A 26415-nucleotide genomic window follows, 5' to 3' on the forward strand; every position below is an offset into this window, starting at 1 on the left:
TCCGCTGTTAAAAAAGACGGTTTCATTAGGTTCTGTATGGATTGCCGGCGTCTCAACAAAATTACTAGAAAATATATTTACCCTCTTCCCCGCATAGACGATGCCCTCGATTGTCTACAAGGCGCCAAATTCTCTTCACTCGACTTGCGTTATAGTTACTAGGCAAGTCCCGATGGCCGAGTGTGATCGTCCAAAGACAGCGTTCGTCACACCGGATGGCCTGTACGAATTCGCAGTCATGCCATTTGGACTTTGCAATGCGCCTGCAACATTCGAGCGAATGATGGACAGCATTTTATTTGGTATAAAATGGTCTGTGCTATCTAGATGACGTCGTCGTGCTCGCCCCCGATTTCGCTACACATCTCGCCCATCTGCGCACGATTCTCCAGTGTCTTAGCAACGCCAGCCTTCAACTCAACCTGAAGAAGTGCCACTTCGGGGCTCGCCATTGTAGGTATCATTGTAGGATTTTGTAGGTACCAAGTAATTCCTTTACGTCTATATTTTGAGTGCAATAACTAAATGTCTTAAGTTGACATCTTGTTTAGTTTTTACATTGACGTGTCAAACGTACGCAACTGACAAATTTAAGCATTCATGTGGTGTTTATCCTCGCCGCACCTTTATTTACGCCTTGATTGTCACTTTTATTCTTGTTCTTTATGCCCTGCCTCGTGTCGTATGTTGTAAAAGGGGCTGAGAGTTTTTTCAAGCAGCCTTCTTGGCGGCTTTTTCGTCACCCTCGTCCATTTTAAAGTAGCAAATGAAGATTCATTCGGGCCCGCATACGCACCAGCACGAAGGAGGCGACCAGGTAGGTGAACACCAGCCCCACGGTGAGGCGGACGTGGGCGTCGCTGATCGCGAAGATGAGCAGCACGAACAGCACGTGGCCCGGGACGGAGAGCAGCAGCAGGAGCTGAGACACCCGTGCTTGCCGATCTGTGGGGGTGCAACAACGCAGTTCGCGGTGACAAGCTCCGATCACGTGAGGTCCAACAAACACCTACACAACGGTTCTCTGGCACGGTCACTGCAGTTGTACTATGGTCTCGCATACAAAGCCACTAACCAGACGTCTGTAACCATAATGTGTTCTCAGTTGCATCCCTTAGTGCCTTTTTCATCAACATCTTGCAGACAACACAACCGTGTGACCAGTTCGAAAAGAATTTATTGACGCTGGTGGGCATGGTCAAACCTTGTAATAGCACTAATAACTAAAACAAATTTTATACAGGAATCTGGATAATATCGGCTACAAATATGAACAGAAGGAGAAATTAGAAAAGTTATAGAAGCAGCATTAACCAGGAAAGTGCGGCGATTTCTTCATTTACCCTAAAAGCCCTGCCGAGCTTTGCCTATAGGGAACACTCATGAGTCATGGCGAACAAGTAAGCTCTGGGAGAACAAAATTAAAATATTATACATATATGTTGCAAAACTGCTGCAATATCGTCTACTAAAGCAATCGATTGGCTATCGAAAGGTATTGTCCACGTATTCGGGCTAGCCTATCGGCACTACCAAGTCATCCCCAGCATTTCCCAAAATTTAGTTATTATTGATTGATTATCGATTAGCTATTGCTTGGCTATCCATTGTCTATCGCAAGATATTGGCCACGTATTTGGGCTAGGATAAGGAATACCAGGTCATCCCCAGCATTTTCCGGAATTTATTGATTATTTATCGATTAGCTATTGAATGGCTATGAATTACCTATTGATGACTGGCTAAACTTAAGTAGTCCCAACCATGCTTAGCTAGACTTAGCCAGGCTCAGCTTCGCTAGTTCACAGGGGTATGTGCCATTGTGCTTGGACCCTTTCTGCACTACCGCCAGGATTGGCGCACATTTTTGGATTCAGTAAACGCATTACGCCCGACTTAAACAGCTCCGCTGTTAAAAATAGACATACATCTACATCGGAACACGCGAAACCAACCAACGGAAACCGAAGAATCGAGGAGGAGGAATACACATTAATTGCGGCACTTTAAGATGGCTCCCATGAGGGGACGTCGAGGGCTTGCCTCGCCGCCGCCTCACGGGCGTGCTGGGTCGCCCAGGTTTGGTCGTCGAGGGCGGAGCTCCGCAGAGCCTCACGCAACCTCGACGAGAGGGTCATGGTGTTAATGTGTGTGTACTGTGCTGGGCACTCCCACAGCATATGCGGAAGCGTAGCCGGGTGAGTGCCACAGCACCGGCAGATTGTAAACTTCAGGGAATATAAGGTGGAGGCGGGCGGGTGAAGGGTACGTATTTGTTTGTAGCAGACGCAGGGTGGTAGCCTGCGCCCGGCTGAACTTGGGGTGAGGTGGGGGGAAGGTTCGGCGACTAAGGTAAAATGATGAAGAATCGAAACGCAATACATAAAACGGCAACACAATATTTATACAACAAAGATGTCCATTTGAGATAACAAGGTTCACAGGTTTGTTATGAAAGCATTAGGGTAATAGGGTTGGCATTTTCGGCAACTAACCTTGCAAAGATCCAACCTATGCAAGACATAACAAACTCTAACGTCCGTTGTCCGCTATCTTCGGTTGCGAAGCGCTGAATTACTTTTGTCAGGTCAATGGCAATGTCCCTATGAGTATGTAACAATGCCAGTCCAGTTAAGCGCCCTTCGCTCATTTGAGAACGCATCTTCAACGGCGTAGAGCAGAGAAAGACCTTTCGGCACTGGCCACAGGTATGGTGGCCAGTAGCGACCATATGGTCAACGGTAGGGCCAGTATCGGCCCCGCTTATTCAAACGACCTTCTGTTCTCTGAAGGGGCAAAATTGGGGGTGGGCAGGAAGCGATTAGCTCGCTTGCACAACGGCGGCGGTTGCGTTAGCGAGCTTCGCGTCTAATAAAAAGGTGAGAGGTGCTTTGCTCGCCGCAGCGGCCTAACAAAATCCACGTGCCGAAAAATCCCTGTCGAGGGGGGTGGAAGGTGTTGCGGCTCGACTTGGCGTTTGGGGAAGGAATCCACTATGCCCATCGATGAATACATCCAGTAGTAGGAAATAGGAAACTGGTTTAATTTTCATTATGTACACTGGCCCCTGGTAGGGAAGCCAACTCCATCAGGAGCATATTCAACGTCTCAGTTCATATCGGGTCACGTCAACATCACTACTACTGCACCCCCGGTCTCCAATTTTAATCCCTTCGTCTTCCCTAGGAGACTCGACGGGGGAATCTGCTGACCTTGATGCGGCCAATCAGAGGGGTTGCATTGTTCAACGAACTCCACCTCTACTGTTGCCTCCTTGCCCTCGCATTTGCTGCCACTGCGAGGTCGTCTGGAAAACCGAGATCGTTGTCGCTCCCGCGGTAGCAATTCCTCGAAGTAGGCCTCTCGCCTCAATCCGGTCAACTCGTCATGGCTGGTGCCGGGCGCTGTGGCCGTCTGGGCGACGCTGATGAAAGGGGCTGCCTCGGGGCAACACCAAAGGATGCCCACTCCCGATTTGGGACGCTTGTCTGCCCGCCACCGTCGGTGTCGAGCACTGTCGCCGTCTGGGCGACGCTGACGAAACGGGCTGCGTTGTGGTGAACGTACACGTTATACGCTGGCCCACGCCAAACAAAGGGTTAATGGCTTTGGATTTCGCCACTGACTCAGGCGAGCGCATAATATTGTCACGAGCCTCGAGAAGTAGTCCTGAAGGTTTAATAACCGTAGAGCAGCTGGCTCTTGGAAGACGCGACCGTCGGGGCTGGCTCTAGCAGGGAACAAAGGGCGCACGGTGTTCTTTATTCTCTTGGGTTGGACCCACTACCTACAGGTGGCAATATCCCTCCTTCCGAACAAAAGCATCGCCTCGATGCTAAAAAGAAATAGGCGTAGAAGATAACGAAGAAGGCAGGCAAAGCGAAAGTACACAAAAAAAGTAAACGCCACGCCGACAAAGTCAATGAACGAAGAAACAAGCTCCCGAAGATAAATGAAAAGTAGAAACAAAGAAGGGAATGAGAGAAAAAAAAACGAAAACAAAACAAAAGTTACAGACGCGCACTGTACGGCTTCATGCGCACAACATGAACTATGTCTGAGCTCGGTTGTCTTTGTGTCCTACTCCGTGTCTGCGATGTTGTGTCCGGAACAACTTCGTAGTTTACGTCACTGACGCGGCGGAGCACTCTATACGGACCGAAATACCGGCTGAGCAGCTTTTCACTGAGGCCACGACGACGAACGGGGGTCCACACCCAAACTTGGTCCCCGGGGTTGTAGGACACGTCCCTGTGGCGGATGTTGTAGCGTCGTGCGTCTGCCTGCTGCTGCTGGTCGATATGCAGCCGCGCGAGCTGCCGAGCTTCCTCAGCACGCTCTGAAAATTCCTCGGCGTCAGTTGTCAATAGGTGAGCGTCTTGACACGGCAGCATAGCGCCCAGCACCGTCTGGACTTCGCGACCGTTGAGAAGGCGAAAGGGCGTGAAGCGCGTCGTCTCTTGAACGGCGGTGTTATACGCGAAGGTCACGTAAGGCAAGATCCGATCCCATGTTTTGTGTTGGACGTCGATGTACAGTGCGAGCATGTCTGTGACCGTCTTATTCAGTCGCTCGGTAAGTCCGTTGGTCTGCGGATGGTACGCGGTCGTCTTGCGATGCCTGGTGTTGCTTAATTCAAAAACTTCGTCCATAAGCTGCGCTGTGAATGCTGTCCCTCTGTCTGTTATTACAGTGGAGGGAGCACCGTGACGCAAGACGATGTGGCGCATGAGGAATTGCGCTACCTCTGAGGCCGTGGCTCGTGGGATCGCCTGCGTTTCAGCATAGCGTGTTAAGTAATCCGTCCCGACGATCACCCATTTGTTGCCGTCGGCAGACAGAGGAAACGGTCCGAGAATGTCCATGCCGACTTGGTCGAAAGGCGTGTGAGGTGTTTCAATTGGCTGGAGTAAGCCAGCCGGTTTAACGGATGGTGATTTGCGGCGCTGGCATTCACGACAGGCTTTAACCTACTGTTTGATGCTTGCCGAAAGCCCGGGCCAATAGTACATTTCGCTTACTCTAGCGAGTGTTCGTGAAAAGCCTAAATGACCAGATGTCGGTTCGTCATGGCAAGCGAAGAGGACGTCGTCGCGCATGTCCCTTGGAACCACCAGGAAGTAAGCACGGCTGGTCGAACGAGGATTCTTCTTATAGAGCACGTTGTCTCGCAGACAGAAGGCGTGGTATGGTTGTGTCGCGGCCCTCTAAATGATCGATGATCGGTCGAATCTCAGCGTCGTCACGCTGCCGTCTGCTCAAGTCCGACGAACTAATGACGCCCAGGAAACCGTCATCATCCTTTGTTTCCTGACTGGCAGGATCAATGGGTGCGCGGGACAGCGTGTCAGCGTCTTCATGCTTACGGCCAGACTTATAAACGATGGTGATGTCAAATTCCTGTAGCCGTAAGCTCCACCGTGCCAGTCGTCCTGAAGGGTCGCGCATGCTTGCCAACCAACAGAGGGCATGGTGGTCCGTCACTACTTTGAAGGGACGACCATAGAGATAGGGTCGAAACTTGATTATCACCCACACGACCGCGAGGCACTCTTTCTCCGTAGTCGAATAATTCGCCTCGGCACGGGACAGGGAGCGGCTGGCATACGCTATAACTCTTTCCACTCCATATTGGAGCTGGACGAGCACTGCGCCAAGGCCAATGCTACTGGCGTCGGTATGCACCTCAGTATCAGTATCAAAATATGCAAGAACGGGTGCTGACTGCTGGCGCTGTCGTAATTCAGCACAAGCCGCCTGTTGCTCATTATGCCACACAAATGGCGTATCGTTCCTTGTAAGGCGAGTCAGGGGTTCCGCTATCTTCGAGAAGCCTTTAATAAACCGGCGATAGTAGGCGCACAAACCCAGGAAGCGCCGGACGGCCTTCTTATTGGCAGGAGCTGGAAACGCGGCCACAGCGGAAAGCTTGTCTGGATCGGGTCGGACCCCTTTGGCGCTTACTACATGCCCGAGGAACGTGAGCTCTTCGTAACCAACGTGGCACTTTTCGGGCTTAAGTGTGAGGTCTGCCGATCAGATGGCTTCTAGCACACTCCGTAGGTGGTGAAGATGCTGCTCGAACGTTTCAGAGAAGATGACCACATCATCCAGGTACATAAGACAGGCCTGCCACTTCAGTCCAGTAAGGACAGTGTCCATCAATCGCTGGAAAGTAGCCGGGGCTGAACACAAGCCAAAAGGAAGCACTCGAAATTCATAGAGCCCATCTGGAGTCACAAAGACTGTTTTCTCGCGGTCGCGTTCGTCTACCTCGATTTGCCACTACCCGCTTTTTAAATCGAGAGAAGAAAAGTACTGGGCGCGCCGTATTGACACGTATACATGTTTATCTTTCACCGGTGGCCGCTTTCCAACGGCTAACAAATGTTAAACGTTATCGCTCGGCGCAGGACGCGCCTGTATCGGAAGTTTCTAGAACGTTATCGATGCTTCTTTTCGTTGCCTGTTTTCACCGACGCTTATGTTATCTGATTGTGTGACAGACGTAAATTGTCTAGAACTTTCTGGAAGACACGCGGGCATCAGGGATTAATCTGGAACCTTCGATGACTCAGGTATAAAAGCCGACGCGTCTCGCCGCTGATCAGATTTTCGACGATCGCCGAATGTGTTCGCCGCTATCGTTGTGCTTTTAAAGCACCTATATATAAAAAGTAGCGCCATTCTTAGATCTTGCCGCCACCGCGCTCACCCCGGCGTTTCCTCCTTGCCGCCTCCTGTCGCCCCAGCCTCCTCCGCTCCCCCATTGGCCAATCCGTGTCACGTGGAAGCTCGCGTTGCGCTTTTGTATATTTTTTTTCTTTCCAGCGCGCTCCGACTGCCATTCTCGGGCCTGTGCGACGAAAGTGCTGTACGCACAAACGAATCAAACGTGTTAGGGACAAGAACTTCGTTGCGATGGCATGCTGCTGCGCCTTAAGTTGCCGCAACCGACAAGGCGAGGGCAAAAAGCTTTTTTGTTTACCATCCGGCGTGCGCAAACGCTTGCTGCACACTTGATATTTGCGCCGTCTCGCATCGTTGCGTTGCTACTTCCGAAACGGCATTATTAAGACCAGTTACTGACTGGCGAAGCAAAATCGCCCCTCAAAAACTTCTCCGCAGGGCGCGATCGAAGTTTTCCTCGGATTTCCTCTGGTAGCGCGTAGCTGTCGTCTGCCACGGCAGGCCCGACGCAGGCGGCGCCACTGTCGATATCGCGCCTCGATCGCGCTGGTCGCGCCGAGCGCGATAGTGGAACGGAGGAGGAGGGAAGTGGATGGCGCTACTTTTTATATAGGGGGTTTATGTGCTTTGAGTGTAGCTTGCTTTTGTGGGCACAGGTTCGCCCAATAAACAACCAGTTTCGTCATACACAGTTTTACGACTGTTTTCTTTACCGTCACTACTAGGTGACATCCGGTGGAGGTGCTGGGTAGATCCCAGTACCTCTCGCACCAGATGTCACGTAGTAGTGACGGTAAACAGTCGTAAAACGCTGTATGACGAAACTGGTTGTTTATTGGGCAAACCTGTGCCCACAAAAGCAAGCTACACTCAAAGCACAACGATAGCGGCGAACACAGTTCGACATCACAGTCGTTTACAAGTCCGGGCGAAAGCCCTCTGATGCCGACTGCTTGTCTCGTGCCCCCGTAGAACCACCGCCACAAGACGACCAGGATGACGACAATTTCTTGGGACCCATCAGTGCCGATGAATTCGCCGAACAACAGCGAGCCGACCCCGAACTAAGGAGCCTTGTAGACTACCTGGAAGGCAAGACCGTCATTGTGCCGAAGGTGTTCAGGCGAAGATTGGCGTCGTTTTTCTTGCAAAACGACATTCTCCTAAAGAAGAACTTCTTGCCCCTCCGAGCCAACTACCTCCTCGTGGTACCCTCAGCATTGCGTCCAGAGGTTCTGCAAGCTCTCCATGACGACCCAACGGCTGGACACCTCCGTTTTTCCCGCACGCTCGCTAGAATACAAGAAAAATACTACTGGCCTCGCCTCTCTGCCGACGTCGCCCATTACGTGGAGATGCCGAGACTGTCAGCGACGCAAAAAACCGCCGACAAGGCCAGCCGGACTTCTACAGCCGATCGAGCCACCTCGCCGACCGTTCCAGCAGATCGGGATGGACTTACTGGGGCCTTTTCCGACGTCGACGTCCGGGAATAAATGGATCGTCGTAGCTACGGACTACCTCACCCGTTACGCCGAAACAAAAGCCTTGCCCAAAGGCAGTGCCGCCGAGGTAGCTCGTTGAGAACATCCTCCTGCGCCACGGTGCCCCAGAAGTCCTCATCACCGACAGAGGTACGGCCTTCACGGCTGAACTAACTCAAGCCATCCTGCGCTACAGCCAGACAAGCCATCGCCGGACCACCGCCTACCACCCGCAGACGAATGGCCTCACCGAGCGCCTAAATAAGACCATCGCCGACATGCTGGCAATGTACGTCGACGTCGAACACAAGACGTGGGATGCCATCCTTCCGTACGTGACCTTCGCATACAACACGGCCATGCAAGAAACGACGCACATGGCGCCATTCAACCTGGTCTACGGAAGGAAACCGGCAACGACGCTTGACGCCATGCTACCGGATGTCTCCGACGAAGAAAATCTCGACGTTGCCACCTATTTGCAGCGTGGCGAAGAAGGTCGACAGCTCGCCCGCCTGCGCATCAAGAACCAGCAGAGAACCGACAGCCGACTCTACAATCTTCGACGACGCTACGTCGAGTACCAGCCCGGAGACCGTGTTTGGGTCTGGACTCCGATACGCCGACGAGGACTTAGCGAGAAACTCTTACGTCGCTATTTCGGGCCATATAAGATCATCCGACGTATTGGCGCACTGGACAATGAGGTCGTGCCAGACGGTATTTCGCAATCACAGCGGCGCCGCGCACGACCTGAAGTCATCCACGTGGTGCGTCTTAAGCCTTTCTGCGCCCGTCTATCTAACAAGCCGCCGATACGCGGAAGCGGGTACACGTCCCTTTTAGTCACGTTGTTGAGCTTGCGGTAGTCGACACAGAAGCGTAGCGTGCCGTCTTTCTTTCTGACAAGAACGACCGGAGACGACCACGGGCTGTTAGAAGGTTCCATGACTCCATCATCGAGCATCTCCCGGACTTGCGTACGTATGGCTTCGCGTTCTTTTGCCGACACGCGGTAAGGCTGCTGGTGTATCGGGCGTGCGTCTTCGCACGTGATGATCCTGTGTTTAGTGACGGAAGTCTGGCGTACCTTGGAAGAATGTGCGAAGCAGGTCCTGAATTCAAGCAAGAGCTTGCGCAATGCTGTCTGGCTATCGGTGTACAGTTCAGAATTGATGTCGAGATGCCCCAGAGACATGTCTGCTGTCTCCACTACTTCGGACGTGAAACAGTTGTTAACGTTTGCTACTGCGTCTGCAAACGCTAACGAAGTGCCGCAGAACAGGTGTCGGTGCTCGCAGCTAAAGTTGGTAACAAGCAATTGCGAATGACCAGCACAAATCTGTATAACACTTCGAGCCACACAAACACCTTGCTTCAGTAAGTGTTCCAAGTTACTTTCGGCCACCGCTTCGCCATCGCGTAAGCCACAGCATGTGACGTCGACGAGGACACTGGCTCGTGGAGGAAGCGTTAAGCCCGTTTCACATTGTGCGATTTTGTCTTCGAATTCACACTTGCGAATTCGCAGCTGCGGCAAATAGGCCGCCGGACCCTTCGTGCGTGCGATTTTTCGATGTTCGGCATGCTGAACTTCTCTGCGAAAACGCAGATGCGGTGGTAGCCACTGTAGCGGTGGAAACAGGCGACCAATAGGAGGCAGCTCGCTCATACGTCATCGCCAGTCAGAATGCTCAACGAGTATGCGAAAAACGCAGCTGCCGTAGATCCATGTGAAACGGCATTGCGAATTTCTAATCTGCGGAAATCGCAGCTGCGAGAAACTCACTGCAAAATCGCACCATGTGAAACGGGGTTTACACTGTCTGCAGAAACACGAAGTACGTCGTCGCGCCGTTCGCCGTCTTGCACGTCGATTGCTCGTTCGGCAGAGAAAGTGATACGACACTCTTGCAGATCGATAATCGCGCCGTACTCCTGCAGGATGTCAACCCCAAGAATAACGTCGTGGGAGCATTCGCGTAAGACAAGGCAGCTCGCTACGAATGTAGATCCTTGAATCTCAACTCTAGTCGTGCAGGCGCCCAGTGGAGTAACGACGTGGCCGCCAGCCGTCCGAATCTGCGAGTTATTCCTGGGCGTGATCACTTTCTTCTGCTGCGTTGCTGTTTTCCCGCTTAGTATCGTGTAGTCTGCGCCGGTGTCCACTAAAGCAGTAACGGCATAACCGTCAACAGTAACTGGTATATCGAGCGAAAGCCGGTCGTCCCGTTCAGCTGCAGGTGATGTCGGATCGGTATCTTTCCGTAACTGCGTCCGTCGGAGGTCTTCAGCGCTTCGACTGTCAGCGACCTCGCCCCCAAAGATCGCCTCAGTTTTCCCGGCGGGGACTGGTCGACTGCTCGGGAGAATACCGCTTGGGCGGAGCTGAAAATCGTCTCGGAGACGGCGAACGCGACTGCCGCCTGGCAGGCGGTGGCAAGCGCTGCTGGGACAGGTATTCCTAAATGTCCCCGGGTCGCTGGCCGTATCGGGGCGGCGGAGAGTATGCGGAAAAGCCGTGAATCCCAAGGCGCCGGTATGGGCACTGGCGGTACAAGTGGTCAGCTTCACCGCAGTGGAAGCACAGAGGCCGATGATCGGGTGTGCGCCAAACATACGACTTCCGAGGGGGCGGGCGTCTATGGTTGACGTGGTGAACCGCTTGCTCCTTACGATGGGCAAATGGAGCGGCATGAACAACGGGCGGCGGCGTGTACCCAGCGTCGTAGTACGGTATCGGCTGCACCGACTGAACTGACACCGTAGGAGGAGCACGAACGAATAGCGGTGGAGAGGAAGCAGGGCGCTTCAGGGCTTCCGCGCAGGTCGCACGGGGGTATTCAGGAGGTACTGCCGCAGCGTTAGCAGGAGGCAAGGTGTCACGAAGCGCCTGGTGCAGTTCGTCCTTGATAATGCTCGCTATGGAGCTTACCGTAGGTTGCGGTGTTACGGTGGCCTTTTGCAAGTCTTCACGCACTACAGAGCGGATGAGTTCTCGCAGAGAGTCGCCGTTGCTTCCTATGGCCGTGAAAATGTCAGCAGCAGACATGCTGTTCGCTTGCCGCTCATACAATTGGAGCGATGCAGAAGCATCTTCTCCATGGTCACGGCCTCGGACAAGAACTCCGCGACCATCTTCGCAGGGTTCCGTACGAGGCCAGCGAAGAGTTGCTCCTTGACCCCGCGCATCAGATGACGTAACTTCTCCTCCGTCATTCTTGGATCCACTCGTCGAAAGAGGCGCGTCATGTCTTCGACGTACGTGGTCAGTTTCGTTTGGCAACTGGACGCGGGCCTGAATCGCTTGTTCCGCTCGTTCGTGGCGATCAGCACTGGTGCAGGTCTCCAAGAGCTGACGACAAAACTCGCACCACGACGTCAGTTGCTCCTCGCGGTTCTGAAACCACGTACGCGCGCCATCCTCCAGGTAGAAGTCAAAACGGATGATGGATGGCACATTGTTATACCCCTCGCCGATGCCTCTTTCACAAGTGTCGCGATACAGTCGTTGTGCGCCTCGTGATCGCGCTAGCGCTGTTATCAGCGTTTGCCCTTGGGACTTGCTATGGGATGGACGCTCGCTTAACCACATCTTCCAGGATCCTGATTATGCATTGATGTGTACCGCGACTATGAACGCTGTGACTCATACGCTAGCGGCTAGTCTATGACGATGGGGTGGACATGGCGCAGCAAACGCACTACCTGGCTATCGCGCCGAGCGAAAACAAGACGCCGGTGTCTTTGCGCTTTTACAGACATGCCGAAGACGCTCAATATAGTCAATAATATTCATCATCAGCCTATATTTATGTCCACTGCAAGACGAATGCCTCTCCTTGCGATCTCCAATTACCCCTGTCTTGCGCTAGCTGATTCCAACATGCGCCTGCAAATTTCCTAACTTCATCACCCCACCTAGTTTTCTGCCGTCCTCGACTGTGCTTCCCTTGTCTTGGTATACATTCTGTAACTCTAATGGTCCACCGGTTATCCATCTTACGCATTACATGGCCTGCCCAGCTCCCTTTCTTTCTCTTAATGTCAATTCTTAATGAAGTAATGGCAATATCGGCTATCCCCGTTTGCTCTCTGATCCACATCGCTCTCTTCCTGTTTCTCAACGTTAGGCCTAACAGTTTTCGTTCCATCGCCCTTTTTTGCGGTCCTTAACTTGTTCTCGAGCTTCTTTGTTAACCTCAATGTTTCTGCCCCATATGTTAGCACCAGTAGAATGCAATGTTTGTACACTATTCAACGACAGTGATAAGCTCCCAGTCAGGATTTGGCAATGTCTGCCGTATGCACTCCAACCCAATTTTATTCTTCTGTAAATTTCCTTTTTATGATCAGAGTCCCTGTGAGTAATTGACCTTGATAAACGTACTCCTTTACAGACTCCACAGGCTAACTTGCGATTCTGAATTCTTGTTCCCTTGCCAGGCTATTGAACATTATCTTTTGTCTTCTGCACATTCATCTTCAACCTCACTCTTACACTTTCTCAGTTAAGGTCCTCAATTATTTGTTGTAATTCGTCGCCATTGTTGTTGAATAGGACAATGTAATCTGCAAACCGAAGGTTCCTGAGATATTCGCTGTTGATTCCCACTCCTCAGCCTTCCCAGTCTAAGAGCTTGAATACTTCTTCTAAGCATGCAGTGAATAGCAGAGTGGTGGCGTGGAGCAGAGGTAAAACACAGGGCTTGTAATCTGCAGATCGTAGGTTCGAATCCTCCTCCATTCTTGCCGAGAATATAATAGTTGGACGTCAGCTTATCTGGAGTTTGAAGGTGAAAAATTAAAGGTTCAAGCATCGGTGATGCCCAAAGTCAGTTTTGATTTAATCTTATCAAGTGCTGATATGAAACGCATGAAGATTAATATCCTCTGGAATGATTTGGTCAGCATAGAAAGAACATGTAATCAACTTGATATCGCCCAAAATACTGATCGTAAACTGTCTTCCGCAGACCTTTGAAGTTTTCAGAGCTTTTGTGCATTGGCTCTTATCCAGAAGCCACAACAGTCCTTGAGGTGCCTTTCCTCTTACGCGACAGCACTATAGTAAAGAGAAAGTCATATAGCCTCATCCATCAAAAAATGGTATGGTTAAAGCAGGAGCTTCAGGGAATGCTGGAGACGGGAATAATCAGGCCTTCTACTTGGTGTTTTGCCTCGCCTATTACGATTGTTCCAAAAGAAGATGGGTCATTTCGCCTCTGCACAGATTATAGACTAGTAAACAAGCTAACAGATCTCTTCCAATATCCAATGCCGAGAATTGATGAAGTAATTGACGAGACAGGAGGATGTGAATGGTTTTCCCGCATTGACCTATGGCAGGTACGACTAAGAGAGGATACCAAGAAATTTAGAGCATTTGTTACCCCATTATATAGGCTGCCGTCTGGATGGAAAAACTCCGGATCATGGTTTCAAAAGATGATGAACGATGTACTAAAGAAATTTATCGGAAAATTCTGTAATGTGTATGTGGACGGCATAATTGTATACTCGAAAATAAGGGGAGATCATGAAGAGCATCTCGGAAAGTTCCTCGAAGCCCGAAAGGCGAAGCATCAATTGCGATAGCAAATTAGTAGACGGAGTAGGGATAGTATAGTTTTATCGGCTGCATAAACTTGGACACATTCGCTTACTTACTGAATTAGCAAGCGCCGTGTCAGCGCGCACAAGCAAACATGAATAGATCACACTCGATGCCAAAACGCTGGCGCGAACAAGCGCAGCCGCTGTAGCGAGCGAAGGTTCAACGGAAACAGAGTGGCGAAAGCACAGCGCATGTCCGGGCCATCTGGAGATACGGTGCGCGCCCCGTCGCTTTCAAGATTGCTCCGGGAGCAGAACCACGGCCGGGCTCGACTGGGGCGCGCGGGCTCGCTTCTTACGCATCGGGGCTTGGTGGGGGGCGCTGCGGCCTCACACTGCTTAAAGTTCCTATAAAAGAAAAGTACCGCCATCTACTCTTTCCTCTGCCGCCTCCTCTCCTAAAGCGCTTGTTTTTTTTCTTTACTTATTGCTTGCGAAAGCAAGTCGATGGTGGCGCACCGAGAAAGTCCACGTTGAAGCTTTCAGGCGGGGAGTGCGCCGCCGCCAGCGACTGCGGCTGCGCAGAGGACTTTAAACATGGCTCTGAGGGGAAAAAAACAAAATATAGAGAAGTGAAAGCGCGCGCTATCATCGTCCAATTGGAGATACAGGAGAGAGAGAAGCGGCGTTGATCAATGGATGGCGGTACTTTTCTTATATAGGGACTTTAACCCTGCTCAGCTGTTCCCAGCTGATCTGTGCAGCGCGCACAACGCTGCAAGATGGGGTCGGGCGCGCTTCTTACCTCACCGTGCTTAAAGAACAAGTCGCCTAATTGTAGAGGACGCGTAAATGGTTCAACTAGGCTTCTTATAAATTCATGCAGTGTAACCGTATTAATACATCGAGCTTCTTTAAATTCACTGGGGAACATGGCTATGCATGCGCCGGGAGAACAGCTCTCCGCCATCAAGCGCATATGCATTTTGAGGAATGAAAATAAATATTTATTGCTCGTATGCACTTATACCCCCTGTCTCACGGCACATGCAATGTCATTTGCAGTAAATAACATTCATACCAAATGTCATTGCGGTCTTGCGTTCCCAGTCTACACGGGTAAACAAAATGGCATTCGCAATCGATGGCAATGTTTTTCGGCGGGTTGCTATGATAACGAGACCTTACAAATCGTTCTTCTTGTTTACATATTTTGACTATATTGTTAGCAATACAATGGTAAACATTGGATGGTTATTGGAAAATATATTACACTTCGTTTTAACTTACCGATATTGCAATTTGTTGCCAAGCCCCTTTCGTCGAGATTACACAAGTCGCGCGTGAATGAGTTCGGGAAACTCATTCAATGGGCGAATGCGATTAGCTGTGAATGTCATTCACTATGGCCGTGTAGAAGCAACAAAAATGGCATTAACACTTAATCTCATTCGCTGCGAATGACATTACACGTGCCGTGTGACAAGGGAATTACAATGGTTGCCGTACTTTCATGCGAAAACTCTTGCGGACACAGTAGCTCACAAATGTGTCTTATTCACAATTACAATCTAAAGTGTTTCCTTGGCAGCTTGTGTACATAGGCCGAAGCTTGTCGTTTGTCGTCAGTCAGTTGGTTTGAGTGATTTACAAGGAGTATTCTCAGAAACTTCTCGGCACTTCGATTTGCAGTTAGTCTCGCATGGCTTTCGTCAACACCTTCAGGGCAGCTCAAGATGGGACCGCGTTGTAAATAGGGCTGGACTGCTCTTCCTGCGTGACAAGTGTTCGGAGGCTTTATCGAAAAAAACAACAACAACACTATCTTGTCCAAAAGTGCTAGAAACTCATTGCTTGGAAACTGGTGAAAAGAAACACCGGGTGTTCACCCGGAACGGGACTTGCAATATGGAACACAGCAATACACCATCACACAGCACCGATGTGCAATGAACGGCGCCAAGTCTTGGCTGTGGCCGCGCGTACTAAAGGCTGTACGACCGTCTTCAGGAGCCCACAAATTACTGCAAACTGAACAACACTGACAGAGCATGGAATAAAAATGTCACAGTTTCGCCCTAAGGGCGAAGCAATGAATGCAATAGCAACACAGCAATGTCATACGAAGTAAGGTGAGCGGCTTTGGTAGCAATATGAATTGTAGTAAACATGAGCTGATTAAGTAAGCAGGTGTGCTGCGGCGTAAGTAGACCGACACGAAGAGAGACTCGATGACCACGAGAAGGCGCGTGTGAAACGGTGGTGTTGATGAGAAGCGCTTCCCGTGGGCAGCGCGTGCGAAGGGACACACCTGTTGCGCTGCACTGCCGATCCGGGCAGCATTGCATGTGTAGCGTGCGTTGGAAAATGTGGCCCGACTATTACTAACTGAATGAACAAGCGTGGTGTGAGCGCGCACAAACAAACACGAATAGATCACACGGAATGACTGCAGACAACGACTGTCAAAACGCTGGCAGCAAGCATACGCCGCAGCGGGCGAAGGTAAGTGCGGTCTATCGCTTCAACGGAAACTGAGCGGCGAATGCACGGCGCATAAAGGTCAGAGGCGTGTGGAGATAAGAGACAGTGCGGGCGAGCGACGAGCGCGGTTGTTGGCAGAGTAGAAGTGCCCCCCCCCTCCCCCGCTCCCTCCGGCGCTGGCTTCCTGCTTCCTTGCTTGCGCGTGGGAGATTGAGTGCGTTCGCTCTCCGTGATAGCGCGCGTCCCCGCACGCTTCCGCTCGGGCATACGGCGCGCGGCGAAGATTTTATCTATAGGGAACCTCACGGCGACGGCGGCGACGACGGCGACGCCGACGGCAGAAATCCGGTTGAAGTGTCCATAATGGCTATCGCAAAAAATGTCGCAGTTTCGCCCGAAAGGCGAAGCATCAATTGCGATAGCAAATTGGTAGAGAGCTATTCAGAGTAGGGATAGTAGAGTAGTTTTATCGGCCGCATAAAGTTGGACACATTCGCTTTCTAGCTGAATTGACAAGCGTGGTGTCATCGCGCACAAGCAAACAAGAATAGATCACACTGAATGACCGCAGACAACGACTGTCAAAACGCTGGCAGCAAGCGCAGCCGCTGCAGCCAGCTAGCGAAGAAGCGTGCGGTCTATCGCTTCAACGGAAACTGAGCGGCATTTACAAAGGTCAGAGCCGTGTGGAGATAACAGACGGTGCGGCCGACGGCCAGCACAGCCAGTGCAAGCGTATTTGTTGGCAGAGTAGAAGCTGCTCCCCCCTCCCTCCCGCGCTGCCTCCCCGCTTTTTTTTTATTGCGACAGCAATTATATGGACACTTCAACCGGATTTCTGCCGTCGTCGTCGCCGTCGCCGTGAGGTTCCCTATAGATAAAATCTTCGCCGCGCGCCGTATGCGCGAGCGGAAGCGTGCGGGAACGCGCGCTATCACGGAGAGCGAACGCACTCAATCACCCACGCGCAAGCAAGGAAGCGGGAAGCCAGCGCCGGAGGGAGCGCGGGGGGGGGGGGGGGCGCACTCCTACCCTGCCAACAACCGCGCTCGTCGTTCGCTCGCCCGCACAGTCTCTTATCTCCACACGGCTCTGACCTTTATGCGCCGTGCATTCGCCGCTCAGTTTCAGTTGAAGCGATAGACCGCACGTACCTTCGCCCGCTGCGCGGCGTATGCGCTCGCTGCCAGCGTTTTGACAGTCGTTGGCTGCAGTCATTCAGTGTGATCTATTCATGTTTGTGCGCGCTCACACCACGCTTGTTCATTCAGTTAGTAATAGTCGGGCCACATTTTCCAACGCACGCTACACATGCAATGCTGCCCAGATCGGCAGTGCAGCACTACAGGTGTGTCCCTTCGCACGCGCTGCCCACGTTAAGCGCTTCTCATCAACACCACCGTTACACACGCGCCTTCTCGTGGTCATCGAGTCTCTCTTCATGTCGGTCTACTTACGCCGCAGCACACCTGCTTACTTAATCAGCTCATGTTTACTACAATTCGTATTGCTACCAAGGCCGCTCACCTTACTTCGTATGACATTGCTGTGTTGCTATCGCATTCATTGCTTCGCCCTTACGGCGAAACTGTGACAATTTTTTTTTTTTTTGCTTTCGGAGGGGATTTTGCGTGGCCAGTTCCCCTTGCGCTGGGTTGCAAGATAAGCATTTGGTGCCGTAGCACAGCGTCTCCCCGCCTCCCTCCCGCCCCATACCCCACCCCGGCCTTTCGCGCGACAATCGCGTTTGCTTTCCGCCGTGCGTTGGCTCTCCGTGATAGCGCGCGTCCCCCGCGCGCTTTTACTCGCGCATCGGCGTGCGGCGACGATTTTATCGCCCTTGGAATCTATACGGAACTTCACGGCGACGGCGACGCCGACGGCGACGCCGACGGTAGAAATCCCGTTGAAGTGTCCATATAATTGCTATCGCAATAATAAAATGCGCGGGAAAACGATCGTGCGAGCGCGAAGGCAAGCGCATGCACGCGGAGCAGGGTAGGAAGGGTAAGGGTCGCAGCGCCCCTACCGCCGACGGGAGGCGAAACATGCTGAGAAACTCTCCCATTGTTTCCCCGACGGGTGAAGCGAGCGCGCGCGCGAGTCGACTCCGGCCGTGGCAGAAGGCACCCTCTCGTCTCCGTCGCCTCTTCCCCGTTTCTCGCGCGTGAACGACGACCATGCGCTTCCGGCCCCCTTCCTCTCTAGTGTGCGCGAGATTAAGCTGCGGTTGCCGGCTCACCCTCGCACGTTTTCACTCGCACACACAACGCACGGCGCGCGGTGACGATTTTATCGCCGTTGGACTTTATACGGAACATCACGGTGACGACGACTGCAGAAATGCGCTTGGAGTGTCCATATAATTGCTATCGCAATAAAAGTGAATTTTTCTGCAAGAAAGTGGTATTCCTTGGAAGAGTATTTGATGGAAGAACCAAGGGCACTAAAGAGAAAAGCTCAGTAATGTGGCAAGTTGGGCTATTTGGTGATACGGTATGATGAAAAAGAGAAAAGCGTTCAGCGCATCAAGAAGCTGGCCAAACCCTATGACATTCATTCTTTAAGAGTGGAACATTGCGCTCGCAGGTGCCACTTCCGCGCGTTTATAAAAGACTACGCGAGGAAAACTAAATGTCTCACTGCACTGACACAAAAAGGCATGTCGTTCGTATGTCCTTCGATCCTGTGCTAACACTCCCAGACTTTGATTTGCCGTTTGAACACGGACGCTTCTCACTACGCTGCTGGAGCCATCCTTTAAAACGAACAGCCTCGCCGGGAACTCAAGGCCATCGGATACTATTCTTGTACTTTCACGAAACCGCAAGAAAACTACACGACAACGGAAAAGGAAGCACTAGCGGTCGTAATGGCCCTAAGATACTTCAGAAGCTACCTGGAAGGCAAACACTTCAAGCTCTTCACTGATAATCGGGCATTAACATATCTCTTGGACATCGTACTGCCAAAGGGCAGAATAGCCCGCTGGGTGAGCGAGATTCAATAATTCAGCTTCGACATAACGCATAGGCCAGGTCAGAGGCATCAGGACTCTGACACATTATCCCGATTCCACGTACCACAAGAAATTTCGAAAGGAAGTGTTAACTTGATGCAACTCTGGTAGGGTACGCAAGAGATAGAGCTGCGCAAGGGGAAATTCTATGTTCCTGAAACAAAAGTGCCCACAGTCCTCAAGTTATATCACAGCAGTCCACAATTGGGAGCACATGATGAATTTTGGAAGACCTACCACAAGCTCACCAAGAGGTTTACGTGGAAAAACATGAAAGCAGATGTTGCCAATTGCGTCAAAACGTGTCACGAGTGTCAGATGGTTAAATCAAAATACAAGCCTCGTGAAACAGCATGGTACTGCCAGAATACTGAACGATCCCATCCGAAGTCATTCACCTTGATTTTGCTGAGCTCAAGAAGAAAGGTGAATGCGTTAGAAGAACTCAAGCTTTTCTGATCGCCGTGGATGAATGCACGCGCTTGGTTGTCGCCAAAGCTGGAAGAGAAGATGCGAACTGCGTCATATCTCTTCTGGAGCGGGATATCTTCAAGAACACTAAAGTAATTGTTGCGGAGAATGGACCAGCTTTCAGAAGTGAGAAGTTGCGCAATTGGGCTAGTGAGAAATACATCGCGATTTGCTACCCAGCACCACATCATCCTGAGCCTAATTCTCTCGCCGAGCGCATGATCCGGGACCTCAAAATGTTTATCAAGCTATACCGAGAGTTTAAAGGAGGCTGGAAGAATGCCTTGGAGGCAGCTGTGTTGCACCACAACAGATCCTACACCGCAGGCATTGGGTGCAGCCGGCACTTTGCTGCATTGGGCACTATTCCTTGGTTGCCGGCTGACCGAGAGCTGGGCTTAGTCGACAGGATTGATTAACAGCCAAAGACCCAGCTGCAGCTACAGAAATACCGGATGCACTTTGATCGCTGCCACAAAACAAAGATGCCAGAGATCGACCCTGGATGCATAATACTGGTGCGAAAAGAATTGGACTTAAGAGACTCCATTCACTGGTCCCTACTTGGTCGTTAAAACAGCTAAGCAACAAGGACTGTTGAAGACCGTCTATTATAATGGACCAAGTGGTAGATTTGAAGAGGCATCTGTCGGAATTGTGCTACCATATTACCATCGTCAGGGCAACGACAGCCGGCCGGGAGAGTGTAGCGATCCACATGGCCACGGCGCAGAAGGGTAGAAGAGGAGCCCGCTTAAGAATGCCACAATAAACCGATAGAGTCACTATGTCTACGTAGAAACTTTACAATAAGTAAACGTGTCGATACTTATCTCGGTCGTATGTCTGACCAACAAGCTGCCTATAATATAATATCTGTGCCTATAATATTATTTACATGACTATACGATATCGTGGCGATTACAACAAATAAGTAAAACAATCGCTTAGTGTTAGGTTTGTGACTCGAGCAGCACTCGAGTCATAAATCGGAGCTCGTTGGCTAAACGATCGCTGCCCGCAGTGGCTCACGGATGTACGAGGCGCTGACGTTCCGGCCAACGTGAGCTCGAAGGCACGCTTCCCGGAACACCACGCCGGAGCAAGCCGCGACCAGGGCATTCCGCCCGCAGGCCGCGATTTCGGTTACAGAAGCCACCAACATCGACGTTCGCTTATTATCACAGGCGTCGCGTCGCTCAGCCCGACAGTGCTGTGGTCAGATTGTATGCGTCGCACATACAATCTGACCACACAACTTTCAGCGAGAATATTGTGAGCACAATATTCATCCTTCATCTTCTTCACCTGTACATAATCATCACTGTGCGCGTCGTCTTCGTTCAGCGCGTGGCTCAGCCGAATAAAGGCGTTGAAACAACAGCTGTGCTGCTGCCTTACAAAGTGGTGGAGGCTGCTTTCGATCCCCTAGACCTCTACGACGTCGAGTTCCACTGGAGTTTCGTTCGGGTCGCCGTTTGCTCCGCCTGACCACTGCCATGACCCAAGTACCGCAACCCGGAGCCTCCGGCATCACCCCCTCTGCCCCCCCAACCAGCCGCCTCCGCATGGACCGTTAGCGCCCCGCAGCGTGACCCCACTATATTATCTGGTCTCCCGCGCGACGACGTCGAGGACTGGCTGGAGAACTATGATCGAGTGAGTGGGTACAACCACTGGGACGACATTCAAAAACTTCGCCACGTCGCCTTCTACCTGTCCTATGTCGCGAAGACGTGGTTCTTTAACCATGAGAGCGCCTTGTCCGATTGGACCACCTTCCAGCACCAAGTCCGGAAGATTTTCGGAACACCATCCATCCGTTCTGAAGTTTCAAAGCGGCAGCTCGATGCGCGCATGCAACAACCAGGGGAGACGTAAACTTCGTACATTGAAGACGTCCTTTCCCTTTGCCGCCGTGTCGACGCGGCAATGAGCGAGCCCGATCGTGTTCGACACATTTTAAAAGGCATTGGGCACGTTGCGTTTAACGCACTGGCAGATAAAAACCCCACCACCGTGGACGATGTCATCGCGACCTGCCAGCATCTGGATACACTACAAGCCATCCGCTTACAGCCAGACGTCTGCGACACGCGACCTTCTTCGGATGCCGATTTGCGCACGTTGATTCGGGCTCTGATCCGCGAAGTGCACAAGGCCTGTCGTGCTCTGCTGTTCCTCAAGCTCACTCTACGTCCACTGGGCTACGAGACATCATCGAAGACGAGCTGTCTTCCTTGGTTTACGCTGTGCGTCCTGACCCCCCGACGCCGCCAAATCCGCCAGCCACGTACGCCCAAGCAACCTTCCGTCTCTCAGCGTGCTCTTCCGGTTCCTCAGAATGACGTAGCAGCCTTTACGACCCGTGCACCTGTACCTGCATTTTGCGCCCCCTGGTGTTCCTCCCATCTAATCCGTTATTACTGTGGCATTCGAGGCCACATCTCGCGGTTTTGTCGAAAGCGCCAGCAGGACGAACGCCGCGGCTACGATGCTTACGAGAGAGATCTGGTGTCCTTTCCGAGCCCATACCAGCGCCGCCCTTCAACACGTTCCTTCTCCCCACCCGCTCCACCCGACGCTCCTCGAACCTACCGTCCAGGACGCCGCCGCTCTCCTTCCCGTCTCCGACGCTCAACATCACCACTCCAGCCAGTCACCCAAAACGACTACCACTCGGAAAACTAGATGGTGCAGTTTTTGGAGGGAAAGCTGCATCGCTCGGACAGACAACACCTCCTGAGAGCCCGGCCAATTTGTCATTAGTGTATGCTGGAGGTGTGCCTGTTCGAGCATTAGTTGATACGGGAGCCGCTATTTCTATTATTCATGCCGATTTGTGCTCTCGTCTACGCAAGGTCACTACACCTTACCATTGCACTCCTTTACGTTTGAAGTTTGAAGTTTATTATGATTTTGACAATACAAGATTGTCATGGCGCCGGAGCAAAAGGCGAGACTATGCACGCCTGACTAGGCTCCTGGCGCCACGAGCACAGCAGATAACAGTGCAAAAAAATGGATACAAATGTACACCTAATACAGACATATATACATACTTGTACATATACAAATGATGCAATTAAACATTCAATAGGTCAATACAGTACAATAAATATAAATAATGCAAATGAAAAACTAGGTACAGAAAGGCCAAAGCCAAATGAAAAAAAAAAGTATTGCAGCACATGACAACATATCAGTTGGAAAGCAGGAAAATCAATTAAAAAAACGTGAGTCAATTGTGAGAAAATACAGTTTCGATTTCATTCTGAATACTGAAATGGTTGAGGAATCTTGCATAATATTAAATAAAGCATGCTCATCATTAAGTAAATTAGGAATTTGCCACACTAAAAGCTGATTGCCGTAATTTGTTCTGGTTTTTACCTTAATAAAGTTCCTAGCTCTTAAGGAATAATTAGTTGTGGTATTAGTGTATGTAGAAAAAAAGTTCTCACGATTACTTATGAATTCTAAAAATGCTTTTTCGGATAATTTTTGTTTATATAGACTACTGATATTCAAAATACCGTCCTGGTGAAAGTATTCAGAGGTATGTTCGTACATCGGTAAGTTATGAATAATACGAACACATTTTTTCTGCATTCGGAATAGAGTTTCCAAGTTAGCTTTAGAAGGGACGCCCCAGATAAGTAGACAATAGTGGAGTCTGGAATGAATAGTAGCAAAGTACAGCTGACGTTTAAGTTTTAAAGGTAATAACGTGCGATGCTTATTCAGCATACCGATGGATTGTGCTATGCTACGTTTAATATAACTTACGTGATGCGTCCACCGTAGATTTTCATGGAAGAGTACACCCAAGAACTTGTACTGGGAAACCCTTTCAAGTGGTTGCCATTGAAATATCAAAGAAGATGCGAGCATAACTGGCTTGTTAATAGGAGTAAAAACAATATACTTTGTTTTTTTTAACATTTAGGCTGAGCTGATTTGCCGATAACCACATTGAAAGGGAATTTAACCAGTTGTTAATAAGAGGAATTAGACTAGAGATGTTATCAGAGGAGAAGAAAACATTTGTATCGTCGGCATATAATACAATATCGGGTGTTTCTGGTATTGCCACGATATCGTTGATATAAAGGAGGAAAATCGTAGGACCTAAAATTGAACCCTGCGGGACGCCGTACTTAATATCTGCTAAATCTGATTTTATGCTGTTGATTTCGACCAATTGGGAGCGGTGTGATAGATAGCTACGCAGTAAGTCTAGCGCAATGCCTCTGATTCCATAAAAGGGTAATTTAGAAAAAAGTATGTCATGTTTAATTGAATCAAATGCTTTATTAAAGTCTAAAAATAGGCCTATTGTGTATTGTTGGTTTTCTATATTGGCAACAATTTTATCACGTATTTCAAGTAGCGCAGTTTCAGTAGATTTACCCCTTTGAAAGCCATACTGATTCGGGGATATAAGGTTATGCTTTTGCAGGTATCCAGTTATTCTAGAATTTAAAGCTTTTTCAACAATTTTTGAAAAAACTGGAAGTATGGATATCGGCCGGTAATTAGTGATGCAATCAGTGACGCCTCCTTTATGCAAGGCGACAATCCTAGCAATTTTCATGTTATCCGGAAAAATGCCTGTAGAAAACACAAGGTTTGTTATGTCACAAAGAACATTGCATAATAAATCCGCGACTGCTTTAATTGGTGCTACTTTAATACCATCATAACCACAAGAGGAGCTGTTCTTTAAATTGCTAATAATGTGTGCTATTTCTGCAGGTGTAACAGGATGAAGGTACATAGTATTCTGCAAACTGGTGTTAATATAGTCCTTAAAGTTGTTGCTAACTTCCGAGTCAAAAGATCCAAAGCACAAGAACTGCTGATTGAACACTTCAGCGAGGGATTTACCACTTAGCACTTTGTCGCCGTACGTAAGTTCCTGGGGAATGCTGTTCTTTGTGCACCGCAATAGGTCCTTTAGTGTGCGCCAAGTTTTTTTAGGGTCATAAAGAATGTCCGTAAATTTGCTAGCATAGTAATCAACACGTGACTTTTTTATGTCGGCATTTAACCAGTTTCTGACTTTTTTATATTGTATAAAAATTTCTGTGTCCTTATATTTCAGAAAGTTTCCGAAGAGCTTATCTCGTGCCCTGATTCTTTTGACAAGGTCGTGCGTAATCCACGGTTTTCTGGCTTTCTTGAATTTTCTAACAGTTACCAAAGGAAACGAATACTCGTAAATTTCAACAATTTTCTCGAGAAAACTGTTGTATAAAAGGTTTGAATCTGATTTTTTTGTATCTAAAATTTCATTCCAGTTCACAGACGCAATTTTTTGACGAAAATTATCTATTGCGCGCTTAGTCATCACTCGCGTAGATTTTGTCGAGTGTTCTGAGATAACCTCTGGAAATATGCGCTTAGGAATGAAACAGAACAAAGGTAAATGGTCACTGACTACACTTAAAGCACTCCCGCTTTCACGTCACTTTCATCATGGTTAGTCAGACACAAATCAATCAAGGTTTCACTAGATGCAGAGACGCGAGTAGGCAGAGCAATATTGTTTGAAAAGCCATACATTGATAACAGGTCGACAAATTCATTAACTGATGTGTTACCAGCTTGCAACAAATCAATGTTAAAGTCACCCAAAATTACAACAGGTATTATCATAGACGATAGAGAATCAAGCAATGTTTCAAATCTACGGAAAAATTCTACCAACGAGCCAGCCGGAGGCCTATAAACAACGCCAATTACGAAAGTTCTACATCTGACAAAAAGAAGTTCGTAGTTGGGCGACATAGAACAGTGTTCAGTCATTACGTCATAATGAACAGCGTTTTTTATGTATAAAGCAACCCCACCCCCTTTCTTATTACATCTGCTCAAGCATTCAGGTTTGTAACCATCGATTTGGATTACATCTTGAACGGTATTGTACCAAGTTTCCGTAAAGGCCAAAATATCAAACTCAAAGCTTAAGGACATAAAGAATGTGTTTAATTGGTCCTCTTTGTTCCGTAAACTTTGCGCGTTTAAATGATAAAAGGAAAAGAATTTCGAGCGCTTACTCTCCTCAAAAGCAAAATCACGAAAAGAAACAGCATCGAGATAAGAAGACTTTAGGAATGAAACCGCCATGGGAAGGAATAAAGCTTATCAAAACAATACGTGTAGCGGTAACATTAAACCATGTTCGCGAGATCACTTTCCTGGCAAATTCGAATGACGCTGTCGCCACTATTCTTTCGTGCAAAAACATGGCCATTCCTTTGCCACACGAAGCGGTACTTCATTTCTTTTCCCTTCGTTTGCGCTAGCCATAAAAGCCTTTTGTTCATCGCAGTCAAGTAATCGAAAATGCGCAAGCCTGGTGCTTTCTCCCGAAGACGTGAGCGACTTTGCATCCACTGTTCTTTCAACATGACAGATTGGAAGCGAGCTATCACCACAGGCATTTTACCAGCACGCGGATGCAGCCGATGAAGGGAATGAAGGTCAGAATCTGATAGCTCGGGAAGCTCAAGCGTACGTGCCAGACAGTTCATCTTATCAAGAAGGTTCTCATTCTCTTCTTTTTGCATACCGTGAATCTCGATGTTTTGACGGCGGCTGTACTGCTCCAATTCGTTTAACTGAGCTTTCACTTCTTGGGCATTTGGGGAAGTTTCAGACTCTAAACGTTCAACACGCTTCCTCAAGGCCGCAATTTCAGTACCC

General features: G+C 49.8%; 1 protein-coding gene across 4 annotated transcripts in view; it reads right to left on the bottom strand.

The window, feature by feature from the left end:
• Positions 1–26415, bottom strand: part of LOC119462597 (solute carrier family 41 member 1) — a 540896-nt gene that overhangs the window by 139410 nt on the left and 375071 nt on the right. Inside the window, exon 8 of one of the 4 annotated variants that reach the window (XM_049672772.1) lies at positions 797–945. The exons of the other annotated variants lie outside the window; for them this stretch is intronic. Coding sequence (XP_049528729.1) covers positions 797–945 — 149 coding nt within the window. The remainder of the gene's footprint in view (positions 1–796; positions 946–26415) is intronic. 4 annotated transcript variants of the gene reach the window in all.

Source organism: Dermacentor silvarum, chromosome 8 (genome assembly GCF_013339745.2).
Source record: "Dermacentor silvarum isolate Dsil-2018 chromosome 8, BIME_Dsil_1.4, whole genome shotgun sequence".
Classification (NCBI taxonomy): domain Eukaryota; kingdom Metazoa; phylum Arthropoda; class Arachnida; order Ixodida; family Ixodidae; genus Dermacentor; species Dermacentor silvarum.